Raw genomic sequence first — 15,354 nt, forward strand, 5'->3', positions numbered from 1 at the left:
GGATTCATTCTGCCTTCTGCCTGGTGTTGGATTCTCTGGCTTCCCCAGGAAAATGTTGTCTCCAACAAATAAACTGTAGATTTGAATAGTCTGATTTGCTGTTGTTAGTAGAAATGTGCTGCTGAGCATCTGACAGTGATGCTCCCCAAGTGGCTCCCTCGATCCATCTCGAAGCTAAGTTTCTAACAAAACTATTATGTTAAAACCTGGATTGTAAATCTGTCAACTTGGCAGGTATCCACTATTGCACAAAACCGGGCATGACCATATGAATGCTGTGACTGGTACTTTCTCTGTGTGTGTGTGTTTGCCTGGATGTTGGCCATGAATCACTATGAGTGAGAGTGTAGAGTGTGTGTGTCTGTGTGAGAGAAAGAGAGAGAGGGGTAGAAAGCCTTACTGTGTCCTGGTCTTGAGCTGCTTGACTGAGATGATGGCAGGACTACTGATCTTTGTGTGTGTAACGCTGTCCATATTTCAAACTTCACTATCACAGACAGGCAAGTACCAGTGACCTTCATCTTCATTTTGCGTTTGCTGAATTCCTGTGAGCATTTCATGCAGTTCACTGAACCTGGTTATAGCTGCTTAGGACATTTCATACACATGGTAATTTTGAACTTACCTGTGTGGCGTGATAGAAAGGTGCATGCCATGTTTTGCATTGTGATAGCTAAATAGCTGCTGCATGTTGTATGGTGCACTGTGGTCAATAGCCAGTACTTGTGTTGTGGTACTAGTGTTTGCTGTGTGATCTGCAGACTCCAGTCCCATGGTGTCGGTGCGGAATGGGACTCTTCGGGGTGCCTCCATGACTGTGAAAGGCTCCGATAAGCAGGTGCAGCAGTATTTGGGGATCCCATTTGCCCGACCCCCTCTGGGCCCCCTGCGTCTGTCTGCCCCCCAGCCTGCAGAGTCCTGGGAGGGAGAGAGAGACGCCACCCAGCAGCCGCCCATGTGAGTCTGGCTCAAGCACTAGATAAGTGATATGTAGAGCCAGATTTAGGGGGTGGGGGGGGGGTGTCATATAATATTTTTTATATTTGTCATTAATGCAAAGTCATATTATGACGGTGCTGTTTCTTCAGCACCATTAGCTCATACATGTCATTAAATTTATATTTATTAATTTGACAGATGTGTTTATCCAAAGCGACTTACAGCAATGAAATAACATTTATGCTATTATTTAAGCATTTTAACAACTAAGCTACAGAGCTACAGCTACAGTAATAGAATAAGATTAAGCTATTAACATTAAGTATTTTAACATTGAAGCTATGAGCTACAGCTATAGCAATAGAATAACATTTAAGCTACAGTGCAGAGGAGACTATAGCTAGGAATAACCACTGCATCTGTCAAAACTAGCACTAGAGGATAGAGGGGTGCGGGTGCCTTAAGTGGTAGTAAAGTATGGAGGAGAAGAAGTGCTAGAAATGAAGGTAGAAAGGGAAGTGGAGAGGGAGGAGGGAAGAGGGGGAAGAGTGTGGTGCGTATTAGCTGCGGTTTTCAGAAGTGCTAGGAGAGGAGGTATTCTTGGAATGGGAGTTGTGTCTTCAGGAGTTTTATGAAGATAGAGAGAGACGCCCCCTGCTCTATGTCTTATGTTCTCTGTGTTGTATTTATTTCTCTCTTATGTTACAATGTAGGTGTCTGCAAGATCCAGACATTTTACCAAAGATGTCAAAAACCTTGCTCATGGAGTTCAGTATTCCCCCAGTATCGGAGGACTGTCTGTACCTCAATGTATACACTCCTGTGAAATCCACAGGTGGAGAGAAACTACCCGTAAGTTCATGAATTCAGCCAATTCAAATATTTACTTGAGTGGATGCAATGGCATTAGTGAGAGTACTATGCAATATTAATTCATGAGAACAACACTTATCAGCTGATATTACAGTTTCTTACAACTGCTTATACACATTTTCAAAACTGTCTATTTTTAAAAACTACTGTACACACAAAACCCAAACACAACTCACACAAAATGCAAAATGCCTCAAATCTCCAGCAAAATGACACACAACATTCAAAATGTCATAAACAACAACAACAAAACAAAGCACAATACAACGACCACCAGATGCACATGGAGTTTTGAAAAAACTGATTTTGCCTAAGACAGAAATGACTTTATTTCCAGAGAAAGAAATGACTAAAGTTCCTAAGGCATTTCTGAAGGCACAGAAAAAATCATTGAGCTACATAATGTCAACTTTTTGTAGAACATTACGCAAAAGTCAGATTCATTTTCATTTCAAAGCATCTGTATTGGTTCTGAACATTTAAATCGGAAATCCTCTAGGAGCAGATCGAAAAGGTCTATACCTATGTATAGAGAGTATATCTATATTCATAGGCCTATACTAAGGCAATGATTGGATGGTGTTCAGTAAAGTATGAGTGTTTAACACATGTGAGGAGAGAGAGTGAAGCATTTTGATAGGTTTGAAAAACGAAATCAAGTTACTTCCTGTTAGATTTTTGTGTGTTGTGGTAGAAAATTGTGTGTGGTGTTTTGCAAAATGTGTTTTAGTTAATTGAAAACTGAGTTAAACACTGAGAATTAGTGTATGGTTTTGCTGATTTGTTGTGGGGTTATGGTGTTTGGAAGACCTGATTAGAAAATTGTGTGACAAGCAAAGATTTAGTGTGTAAGCAGTTGAAAAAAACTAACAAATTCAGTTTTAACAAATAGAAATGCTATAAATATGACTAAAAACACATACATACTTACAACAAGCATCTGAGGAAGAATGAATATGCCATGTGTGAGAGGATACAGTATCACCCAGCAATGGGGATTTGCTTTCAGGAGTTTTGGCCTTTGCACTAAGTGAGGTGAACAAATGGCAGGTTATACCCTGAGGGACCCTGACCAGTGCACAAGATCAGACAGGGTGAAGCCCAGGTGTGCAGGTAACACCACCCATTTACCCCCTTTACATCAGGTATTTGTTTGGATCCACGGTGGTAATTACCAGTTCGGAGCTGTTTCCCAGTATGATGGATCCGTCCTGGCTGCCTACGGGAATGTGGTTGTGGTTATTGTTCAGTATCGGCTTGGAATCTTAGGATTCTTCAGGTATGATTTCCCCACATACACAGACACACACACACACACACACACACACACACACACACACACACACACACACACACACACACACACAGGTGTTAGGTAGAAAATTGTGAGTAGTGTTTTGCAAAATGTGTTTCAGGATATTGAAAACTCAAACTCGGTCAAACACCGAGAATTAGTGTATGGTTTTGCAGATTTGGTGTGGGGTTATGGTGTTTGGAATACCTGTTTAGAAAATTGTGTGACAAGCAAAGATGTAGTGTGTAAGCAGTTGAAAAAAACTGTAATGGTCCAATGCCGCTAATTGGTGCAGGTCTCTCGGCAGACTGCCTGATCTTTTCCTCCAAAAATCTTAATGTAGCCCCTTGTTTTAGTGTTCACTTCCAAGGAGACTTTGTGCACATCCCAGGTGCTGAACACACTCCTTGGTATTCTTTTGTTGAGTTTATTTTCTCATTTTGGCCCCTTGTTTTAGTGTTACCATTTATTTTGAGAAGGTCATCAGGTTCCATTGTCTGAAAAACACCCAAAACTAATACATTTCTATAGCTATTCTCTACTGTGGGTATGGTGTTCACATCTCTTGGCATAGATGTGAATTGTTTCCAATCTCCAAGTGCTATCTTATTTGGCTTGTGTGTAGAGTTTTGGCATAATAAGTCAAACTCTGCAAAAGTGTGTAAGCAATATGGTTATGGTTATCGTTATGGGATTTGGCAGACGCTTTTGTCCAAAGCGTCTTACAAATAAAACAATGGTTAAAAAAACTGTCAACACTCTGTCACACACACACTCTCTCTCCTCTCTTTCTTAGAAAAGCTTAGAAAGCTGAAAGCGCTCTCTCTCTCTCTCTCTCTCTCTCTCTCTCTCTCTCTCTCTCTCTCTCTCTCTCTCTCTCTCTCTCTCACACACACACACACACACAAACACACACACACTTGGCTTTTTTTTTTTTTTTTTTAAAGGAGGCAACATGCTACATGGCAAATGAGTTAGCCGCAACTGCCACAGCTGATTTTCTTCATCAGTGTCTTTTGATGTATGTCTCTTTTTCTCTTCAAACTTCATTCACAAACCATGTGTAGGTAGAACTTCATTCACTAACTTTGTGTTGGTAAAACTTTATTCATCAACAATGTGTTGGTTTCTGTGTGTGTCCTGTGAAGCACTGGAGATAAACAGGCGTGGGGAAACTGGGGTTTCCTGGACCAGATAGCTGCTCTCCAGTGGGTGCAGGAGAACATCGAGAGCTTCGGAGGAGACCCCAACTCTGTCACTATCGCTGGAGAGTCGGCTGGTGGGATGAGCACCTCTTTCCTGGTAAATCAAAACACTCAACATCCATGTTTTCACAAGCCGATGAGAAATGCAGATAAAATTCAATTTGTATTGCATTCTGTAGTCTGTATTAAACTGTATTTGTACAGCCATTAGTAACCTGTTAGCTATTAAGAACCATAAGTAACCTGTTAAGCGTATGTATGTGTAATGCTTATCATCCAATACCAGACATTTACATATAGGATGTGCCTTCACTTTGCATGCTTGATATTTACCCTTTTCATAGGTTCTGTCTCCTCTTGCCAAGGGGCTGTTTCATCGAGCTGTATTTCAAAGTGGAACAGCAACAGTGGCTGGCTATTCCACCAATACCCCAAGGGTTTTTGCCGAGGTTTGGTCACATCTATATTAGATGTGTTCACTGCACACAGGCATTGAAGACCACATATGTGCAGACATTTTAAATTTTAAAAAATATGTGCTGTTTAATCCCTTTAATTAACAACATTTAAAGACCATTTTCATAAATGAGGATCTTTGCTTTGTCTCTAAGTGCAGATGGTGGCCAATGCATCAGAATGTGATGCCGGCTCATCAGAGGTGCAGGTTCAGTGTCTTAGACGGAAAACCCAGGAGGAACTGATCAGTATCATGAAAAAAGTAAGCCAAAAAAACACCTGCAAAAGAAATATCACATACTAGCTTGGGAATACCCATACAAACTTTCAACAAATTTGGGATTTGCTCTGCAGGTCTGTCTGGAGGCCATTGAAGCCCATTTCCAATGTTCCTAAAACACGGGCATGCAAATACAATCGCTAATCCAGCATGGACGTGTATTTCTTTGGAATTGAGTAAACAACTGCATTTTAAACCTTTGTTTACAAGATTTCTACACTTTTGAAATGTTTTGGTAAGAGTTTAATATTCCAATTTAAGTTAAATTTCACTGCTAGTTACGCCCCTGCTAGAAGTTGTAAGTCAATGAACCTTTTCCAGACCCACTCCCTATTGTACAATTGTGAAGGTCTGGGTGTTCCCAGGCTAATCACATTCTGTATAACAAAGAAAGATGACATATACCATGCCTACAGGCATCCATTATTTTACAATTACATCAAATGAATGCATCACTGTAAGTCAATTTGCATATGCTTCCACATCAATAATATTCAAATGAATATTTACCTAGACTAACACATTGGCTATAATTATTCAATTATTTCTAATATCTAAAATGTCCTAAATCTTCTAGAAAAACCCTGCAAGAGCCACTGTCGATGGGATGTTTTTGACAGCCCCAGCAGAAGAGGTTTTAAAAAGCAAAGACTTCCTGAAAGTCCCTATTCTTATAGGTGTAACTAATCACGAGGTTGGATGGTCATTAGCCATGGTAAGTCACCTGTTACCTATCCTCAACGTAACACTTAACAGCAATGTTGTGATTTAACATTATAAATCCCATGGGCGGATTATGAACTTTCAGGCCCCTGGGCCCAGATGTATTAAGGGCCCCCCACTAATTGTCGTATATGTGGGAGGGGGGGTTTGGGGGTCCTGGGGGTTTGATTTGATGTCCTGTATTCTGGTGCATTTTGGGGATGGCCAATACTAAATTCAATCAGATTCATAGCCTACATCCTGATTTGTTGATATTGAGGCAATGATTCCATGCAAAGGCCTGGGCCCCCTGACCCCTTGGGCCCCTGGGCCCGGTAGGCCCGTGCAGTAATCCATCCCTGATAAATCCTATAGCAAAACTGTTTTTCCAAAACTGTCATTTTATAGCCTAAGTGTGTCTGAACAGGCTTCTCTACCTCGAGGATGGGAGCAGGGCATGACTCGAGCGATGCTGATGGGAGCACTGACCAGGTTCTATCCTATGGGGGTGGTGAGTTTGTTCCCTTTCCCTCTCTATTTCTCATCTTTCTCCTCCTCCATTGCTTTTCTCCATCTGCTGTCAGCTTTATGTCTTGCCGTGATCTCATTAGGGAATGACTCCACCTGCTGGAGGCATTTAGTAGTGCTGTTGAGTAGCTGTGATATGAAGGGTTCAGATGCAAAACCCTCTAAGTCTGATCCCTTTTATTTTAAATGAGCCTTGTAAAAGGCTTCTATAGGCCAAGTTTTTGCCTTCAAATTGATATTTCAGACCAGGAAGAGTATTTATATTGAAGCAAAATTATTTGATTAATGTATTAGACTATGTGGAGAGCATTCACTCACCATTGTTATCTCATTTTTGACGGAGGTGGTGTTTAGAGGCTTTTGCATCTGAACTCTTCATAAACTTTTATTTATTTAGCAGACACTTTTAACAAAGCAACTTCCAAAAATGAGGAATAACAAGCCACAGAGCAGTGGAGACCTAAGGAATTAATACTGTATCAATCAATGTTATGACTAGAGGTTGAGAGTGCAGACGTTAAGTACCAGTCAAAATGTATAGAAGGAGAGAATTGGTTGAATAAGATGGAGGTAGAGGAGGGAAGCGAGGGAAGTGCAATTGCGTGTTAGGTGTTATTTAGGTGTGTCACTTCCCAAACCAACCGCATCTCTCTCTCCCACTCGCTTCCCTCCAGTCTCCTCACTATAGACCCTTTCAAGAGAGTTCCATTATCAGCATCATAGTTGGCCCCACAAGGTTTCCGTTTTAACATTCCATATGTTATCTTAATGCAGAGGAAGTAGATTGGGAACCAAATAGAATGTTCAAGCATTGTTTTTGTTTTTATTGTTGAAAGGGTCTATTTATATATTTATATATATATGTTGACCCTTTCAACAATAAAAACAAAAACAATATTTGAACATTCTATTTGGTTCCCAATCTACTTTCTACAATCTACAATCACACCAAGACCCCTGGCAGTTGGGTTAGCCCCTTGAGCCGTGGATCTGCCCAAGGTTTCTTCCTTGGTAAGGGAGTTTTTCCTTGCCCCTGTTGCTCTTGGGTGCTCCTTGTTGGTGCCCCCCCCCCCAATCCCAATCCTCCCCCACCTTTCTTATGCATCCCTTGCCACTTAATCTACTAAACCCCTCTTCTACTGCCCCCCCCCCCCATAAATGCACAAATAGGCTGACACCAGACATAACTTCACTGCATTTCTTACTTCCAGTAACTATATGCATGTGACAATAAACTTCCTTGTATCCTTGTATCCTTGTACTTCCTCTGCATTAAGATAACATATGGAATGTTAAAAAGGAAGTCTTGTGGGGCCAACTATGATGCTGATAATGGAACTCTCTTGAAAGGGTCTATAAAGGCAAAAAAGCCCCAAAAAATATACTTAAGAAATATGAGAGCAGTAGATGGGTGAATAAAGAATGGGTTCTTTCAGGCCTCCAGACTATATGCAATCATTGCAGATGAGTATCTGAAGAATGCCAAAACACCAGAGGAAATCCGTGATGCTAGCCTTGAACTTCTGGGTGATTTATTTATGGTGGTGCCAACCATCACCGTTGCTACCTATCACAGAGGTAAACACAGATTCCTCCTTCCAGCCACTCTCACACCAGCACCTGTTTCAATTACCTATGACACCATATTATCCTAACTTATACTATTTATATATTTTGTGTAACTTCTTTTCCTTTGAATGTGTTTTTCTTTTATTATCCTTTATTTTCCTTTATCACATTTTGAATTATCTCAGATTTTGAATTATCTCATTTGTAAAACCCTTTGAATGACCATAATGTTTTAAAGGTGCTATATAAATAAAGTTGCCTTGCCTTGCCTAGTCTTATGTTATTCAGTATCATTTTCTACCAAATTGACATGAAGCACATTTACACATATAGTGTGATAATGTAAACTTTTGAGTTTTCATGAAGTACTGTGAATTTCATTTCATTTGCATAATTAACACGTGCATTGCCGTTAGTCTTGATCATTTAGTTTCATATTTGTTTTGTGCACACTATAGTATTAATACATGTCCAGGCTGTCATCTTGTTTGTTACAGTCTGTTGATCTGTGGCACCTCTATGATCTTACAATGACTTGCATGACACCTCACAGAGAGGAATGAGGAAATAAGACAACACACGAGGAAATCATTCATTGTCAAGACTCTCCACCCAGATGCTGGTGTCGTTATATGCATAACGAAATATGCATAAGCAAATAAGAGTCGACTGCACTTGAAGAGTTTATTTCCCAAAAAAAAAAGATACCCTCAATTTTCAAAAATGTTAATTAATCATTTTTATTGTGTATTCCAGGTAATAGCAATCAAGCTGCAGTTGATATTATGTTATATTATGTTATATTCGTCAAAATGGGGATATCTGTTTGAGTCCTGGGCCACTTTTGCCACCTCAATAATCCATATTGATGTTAGTCGCTCGTCTGCTCTCCTTGTCCACACAGATGCTGGAGTACATGTGTACCTGTATGAGTTCCAGCACAGGCCAGAGATTTATAAGAACACCAGACCCAGCTTTGTGAAGGCTGACCACACAGACGACATCGGGTTTGTGTTTGGGGCCTGCTTCTGGAATGGACACATTAAACTCAATGGTAAGCACAGTGCATGAATAATTACAGTAGGCTATATTATTCTCTTAGGTAATAGCCAGGGCCAGGGATTCGGGTTGCTTTGTAAGTCTTAGTTTGGGGATGGTTCAAGTGTAGTTTGACTGTAGGCCAACTGTAGATGTTGAGTGAGTCTAAAGGACTGCTTGGTAAATGCAAAATATGCCATATATTTTACGCCTACAGTACGTATGTAGAATAGGATTATATTGTATATTATTCTATGACAAAGAATGTGTTGATTCACATATTGTAAGTGAGTAGAAATGGCCAAAATTATTAACATACAAATAATTAACATAGTGGGAATCTTGACAAGGCTGTAATTTAATTTAATCTACATGTAATTAATGAGAGCTTTATAGTAAGAATCGGACATGAAATCTTGTTTGATACATTTACACCTAGTGGCGATCTACAAAGAGCCATTTCTGCCCATACTTTCTGGCACCTTTCATTTGTATTCAGTGAACACCTCTACAAAAAGGAAGGGAGAAAATAAGATCTTATCAAAATAATGATGAATTCAAGTGCCTCATGAACTACCTAAAGGTAATTACGAGAGATCAGACCATCTGCCTTCATCACTCTCTCTAATGTACTTCACTGGGTGACAAAAGTGAGAGAATGCCTCAAGCAAGAAAAAAAACATCACAGAGTAGCGCTTCCCAACGTGTGGGGTAGGCTGGAGTTACAGTGAAGAGTTCAGGGTAAAAAATTAATAATAAAATAATAATAATAATTAAAGAAGAGCTCTGCTAAAATAGAATAACAGTTAACTGATAACTAGACATAAATGATTCAATTGAAGATGTTCTGTTCAAATGTAAAAAAAAGCAATGTTTTAGATTTTTCAGTCATAAAAGATTTGGGAAACATGCAGAGATACACAAACCTTTTCATGCCTCATCATGACTTAGCTAGACTGGGAATACCCATTGGCAATTTGGCAATTTGAGATTTAGGTATTAGGTCCGCCTGGCCAAGAGACCATTAAAGCCCATTTCCAATGTCCCTAAAACATGGGCACGCAAATACAATCGTTAATCCAGCATGGACGTGTATTTATTTGAGATTGAGTAAGCAACTTATAACCCTCGTTTACGAGATTGGTACACTTCTGAAACAGTGTTAATGCAGCAATTTAAATTCTAGTTACCTCCCTGCTGGAAGTCGAAAGTCAATTAACCTTTTCCAGACCCTCTCTCAATTACAGTTGTGAAGGTCTATGTGCTAACCAGGCTATAGCTTAGCTAATGTCGCTGCAGTTTTATTGAGAGATTTTATAGGAAGCATGAAAAAACAAGGGGAGGAGAAATAAAGAATATGTAAGTAGCACAACAGTGAGTTGTTCTAACAATGACAAATCATTTTCATTGTATACTACAGGTGCTGGTAATATAATTAAAATACCATCATACCATACCAAAAGTGAAACTTGTATATTATATTCATTCATTACACACAGACTGATATATTTCTCAAATGTTTATTTCTTTTAATTTTGATGATTATAACTGACAACTAATGAAAATCCCATATTCAGTATCTCGGAAAATTACTTAAGACCAATACAAAAAAAGTTTTTTTAGAAATGTTGGCCAACTGAAAAGTATGAACATGAAAAGTATGAGCATGTACAGCACTCAATACTTAGTTGGGGCTCCTTTTGCCTGAATTACTGCAGCAATGTGGCGTGGCATGGAGTCGATCAGTCTGTGGCACTGCTCAGGTGTTATGAGAGCCCAGGTTGCTCTGATAGTGGCCTTCAGCTCTTCTGCATTGTTGAGTCTGGTGTATCGCATCTTCCTCTTCACAATACAATAGAAAATCTATGGGGTTAAGGTCAGGCGAGTTTGCTGGCCAGTACCATGGTCCTTAAACCAGATACTGGTAACTTTGGCACTGTGTGCAGGTGCCAAGTCCTGTTGGAAAATGAAATCTGAATATCCATAAAGTTGGTCAGCAGCAGGAAGTGCTCTAAAACTTCCTGGTAGACAGCTGTATTGACCCTGGACCTCAGAAAACACAGTAGACCAACACCAGCAGATGACATGGCACCCCAAACCATCACTGACTGTAGAAACTTTACACTGGACTTCAAGCAACGTGGATTCTGTGCCGCTCTTCCTCCAGACTCTGGGACCTTGATTTAGCAGCAGTCCAGTCCTTTTTGTCCAGGTGAGACGCTTCTGACGCTGTCTCTTGTTCAAGAGTGGCTTGACACAAGGAATGCGACAGCTGAAACCCATGTCTTGCATACATCTGTGTGTGGTGGTTCTTGAAGCACTGACTCCAGCTGTAGTCCACTCTTTGTGAATCTCCCCCACAGTTTTGAATGGGTTTTATTTCACAATCCTCTCCAGGGTGCGGTTATCCCTATTGCTTGAACACTTTTTTCTACCACATCTTTTCTTTCCCTTCATCTCTCTATTAATGTGCTTGGACACAGAGCTCTGTGAACAGGCAGCCTCTTTAGCAATGACCTTTTGTGTCTTGCCCTCCTTGTGCAAGGTGTCAATGGTTGTCTTTTGGACAACTATCAGCAGTCTTCCCCATGATTGTGTAGCCTACAGAACTAGACTAAGAGACCATTTAAAGGCCTTTGCAGGTGTTTTGAGTTCATTAGCTGATTAGAGTGTGGCACCAGGTGTCTTCAACATTGAACCTTTTCACAATATTTTAATTTTCTGATATACTGAATTTGGGGTTTCCATTAGTTGTCAGTTATAATCATCTAAATTAAAAGAAATAAACACTTGAAATATATCAGTCTTTGTGGAATGAATGTATACATTATACAAGTTTCACTTTTTGAATGGAATTTCTGAAATAAATCAACTTTTTCATGATATTCTAATTATATGACCAGCACCTGTATATTGTACTTTAGTAATACATCAGTCTAGTACAGATGCATGGCTGTAGGTAGTGTTTTGCCCTCTCCACTACATGTACCAAACCATTTTTTATGAGTATATGTTTTGGGCTTTTTAGCCCTTATTTGGATAGGACATTGAGTGACATGTGAAAGGAAGTAAGTGGGAGAGAGAGATGGGGTGGGATTGGGAAATGACTGCAGGTTGGATTTGAACTTGGGTCCCTTTGGGCACTTGGACCCAAACATGGTATGGATGCTGTAGCCAGTTGCGCCACAGCAACCCCCCTGTACCAAACCATTTTGTCTTGTCTGCTGCAGGCTCATCCACAGAGGAGGAGAATCACCTGTGCAGGACAGTTATGTCATATTGGGCCAACTTTGCTCGGACTGGGTGAGTGTCTCTGCTGCATGGTCTGTCTGTCCGGTTGTTTTTCTGTGTCTGAGGTTTGGTTTGTTTTTTAAGAGTGATGACTCACCCTCCCAGTCTGCAATCTATAACCAGAAAATGTTTTCTTAAGTCTTAAATGCTGTAGCCTTAAGAAAGTGATATTGAACTATCATAACAATGATACATTCTATAGCCTACACTACTAAGATTGTGCTTCAAATATGTTGTTGTTGGGGGGGGTTTCCTTGTGGGAGGGAAGGTGCCAGAGATTTTTTCTTATCTACTCACTGATAGCAATTAGATGTAGGCCTTTACTATTTCTGTGTCAACTGCAATCTTGCTGTGCCCTCCAGCTCTCCTAATGGGCCTGGCCTGGTGCACTGGCCTCTCTATGATGCCAGCAACAAGTACCTGAACCTGGACCTGCAGCAGAGTGAGGGGCAGGACCTGAAGAAGGACAGAGTGCAGTTCTTCAACACGGAGCTGCCCAAGAGGCTCGCTGCAAAGAAAACAGCAAAATAATATGATTTGCTTCTGTTACTCACCCTACTGTGCTTCTGTAGAACCACTTGTGTTAAAGAGATCAATTGTGGCAGCCAATTAGACATGTTGTGCCTGGTTTGTAAGTGTTGTAAGTGGAAATTCTATATCCTACTATAATCCTTGCAAAAAACAAACAGCTAAATCATGGGCTGAATAGTGTATGTGTTTCCTTGAATGTTTTTTTTCCTGGGGGTGGGGGGTGCTCCTTTATGAGAAATACTTTATGCTATTGGCCAGTGTTTTTCAACCTTTTTTGTGCCACGGCACACTTTTGACACTTAAAATGTCCCACGGCACACTAACATCCTGTGTGAAGAAAAAATAAACATACCATAGCCTAAAAATTCAAATAATACAGATATGGCCTTATTATGGCTTCTATGCAAGACCTGCTCCATAAAACAAGTGCCCTCTGTTTCATTTGTAGGTGACTATATCTAATTTAATTGTTGTTATGAACTGGATATGTGATGATTCTGTGAATACTGGATATGGGGCCCCTGTTGTACAATGCCTGCATACCACAAATAGTGCAATCATACAATCAATGAGAGCATGTGGTTATAAATTCTTTGATGCAACAGTTGCTTTTCTGGACCAGTGAGTGACATTTGGGTAATTTTCTGCGGCACACCTGATGATCTCTCACGGCACACTAGTGTGCCCCGGCAGTGGTTGAAAAACACTGCTAGGCAACCATAATGTTTCACATCATACTGTATCAAGGCATTGTCGTGACTCCTTCCAAAAAGCAGAATGGTTGGTTTTAAGTAGCTACAAGGAAACATCCTCACGCATTTAAAAAAAAAAAAAAAATCCAGTTGTGGTCACGTGCTCTACATTTACGTCACTGGATTCTCCTCTCCTCCTATTCTTCGGACCTAGCTGCGCATGCGTGAGCAGCAACTCCTGCTGAGCAACCTGAGCAGGAAAACACACTGTGGGAGGACGAGCCCAGCGCTGGCAGCTTACATCTTGGTAAGTCCGGTTCCATGAGATAGACTGCTAGGAAACTACCAAGAAACACGAAGGTATCGCATTAACGATTCCAAAGTCGTTTTTTACTTTTATCTTCTCACTGGTCTGACCGTGAAAGGTTGACAGCAGTCTAGGGTTTTTTTGTGGTGATTACGATACAGTGGACATGCACAGTTTATTGGACCGATGATGATGCAAATGTAATGTAATTTATCATCTTGTGGACAGTGTTGGCTCGCCCTTTGCGTCTGTTCTGCTGTAGTTTGCAAGCTATCCGATCCGGTGACTCACTGGACAAGTTTAATAAGTATGAAGGAAGCATATGCCATCCTGTGATTCCAATGAAAATTATGTTTACTATGCCAAGTGGGAGGTCCTCTCCGTGACAGTAGTAGGGCTATACAGAATGTACATGAGATGCGCATTATATTGATGCCGTTACGCAGCTATGTGGCTTGCTGAAATATTATCGAAATAACCTAATTATTAATAAAATACTTAGATCGAATGACGGATGTAAATATTCATCGAATGTGAAAGCTGCCCGACTTCGAACGTGTCGCATTTCAGTGTCACGAACTGTGACCAGTGGAATTGAGAACGAAAGAACTTCCTCCACGTCCGTTCGCAGTAGCGTAGTAGGCTACAGTAAGCTATGGACAGAACTTAGTCTGACCATCTGTCATTTGTGCAGCATTCATTCTTAAAACTGATCAAAATAAGATGTTCATTTAAGTTCACAGCAATATAAATGCCTGTTAAGGCGTAAGCTGTGCAATAATTTTGCATAATACTTTTGAAGACGTTGCACTTTTAAAAATCCACCTTCGTGAACTCTGTGGGCCCACGATTGCGTAACAGTAACCTATGGCACAATTAAACTTTGCTAGAGCCCCTTGACAGATTATGGTAAATGCAAGGTTGAGTGTTGTAGTTGCTTCTGCTGATAATAAATCTGGCTTTATGGTCAGGGCAGCAGGAAGAGCCCTCTCAGTGCTGCTGTCAGATCTGCATCAGATTTGGTTTCTATAGATACTGTACAGCTCTGGAAAAATATTAAATGTATTTCCTCGGGGCAATTTACCGTGGCAAGAGGCAGAATGAGCACAAATATGCACAACCGAACCGGACCAAGAGTCAGCAGGCACTGACAGTCTAAATAGCAGCTTAGTGTACACACACACACACACACACACACACACACACACACACACACACACACACAGAGAGAGACACATAGACTGAAAGAGATATCTAATTCAGATACTGTCCATTTTGCATTGCACAGAATAACAAGGGTTAAAGGTTTTAAAAAAAGCTTTCCATTAATTCACATGCCTTTGCTAAACGGTGTGGCTCTCTTTCAGGCCCGTCAGAGCCTCAATTGTTTTCATAACCTCTGTCCAGCTACCCCAGTAGTGCGTCCTGTGTGTCTCCTGTTTCCTCTGTCTGGGCCCTATGGGATAGTCTGCAGCACTTGTAGTCCAGCCAGTAGTCTTGGGCAGGATTGTTTCAGGATCAAGTGATTATGCCAATGGGTTTTATCAGCCTCTGCACACGGTGGTGAACTTCCTGCTGCTGTTTATAATGTGTCCATTTATCTCACAACAAGCCAAATGATTAGGCGTGTGTTTTGGTGTTGATCCAGT

General features: G+C 40.6%; 2 protein-coding genes across 3 annotated transcripts in view; both read left to right on the forward strand.

The window, feature by feature from the left end:
- The first annotated feature begins 772 nt into the window (after positions 1 to 772).
- LOC143138673 (carboxylesterase 5A-like) lies at positions 773 to 12,706 on the forward strand. The gene is made up of 12 exons (XM_076299097.1): positions 773 to 957; positions 1,653 to 1,791; positions 2,958 to 3,091; positions 4,255 to 4,408; positions 4,656 to 4,760; positions 4,928 to 5,029; positions 5,625 to 5,762; positions 6,177 to 6,260; positions 7,714 to 7,855; positions 8,751 to 8,900; positions 12,115 to 12,187; positions 12,538 to 12,706. Exons 1-12 carry the CDS (start codon positions 773 to 775, stop codon positions 12,704 to 12,706), a joined length of 1,575 nt encoding a protein of 524 aa, XP_076155212.1.
- Positions 12,707 to 13,647: 941 nt separating this feature from the next.
- The window catches only part of kiaa0513 (KIAA0513 ortholog), a 19,845-nt gene continuing 18,138 nt past the window's right edge, over positions 13,648 to 15,354 (forward strand). For both annotated transcript variants that reach the window (XM_076269971.1, XM_076269979.1), the window contains exon 1: positions 13,648 to 13,705. The gene's annotated coding sequence lies outside the window, so the exon portion shown is untranslated. The remainder of the gene's footprint in view (positions 13,706 to 15,354) is intronic.

Source organism: Alosa pseudoharengus, unplaced genomic scaffold, assembly GCF_046254945.1.
Source record: "Alosa pseudoharengus isolate Yale_2024_CS ecotype anadromous, Long Island Sound unplaced genomic scaffold, YU_APseudo_1.1 YU_APseudo_1.1_scf_10, whole genome shotgun sequence".
In the NCBI taxonomy this organism is placed as follows: Eukaryota; Metazoa; Chordata; class Actinopteri; order Clupeiformes; family Clupeidae; genus Alosa; species Alosa pseudoharengus.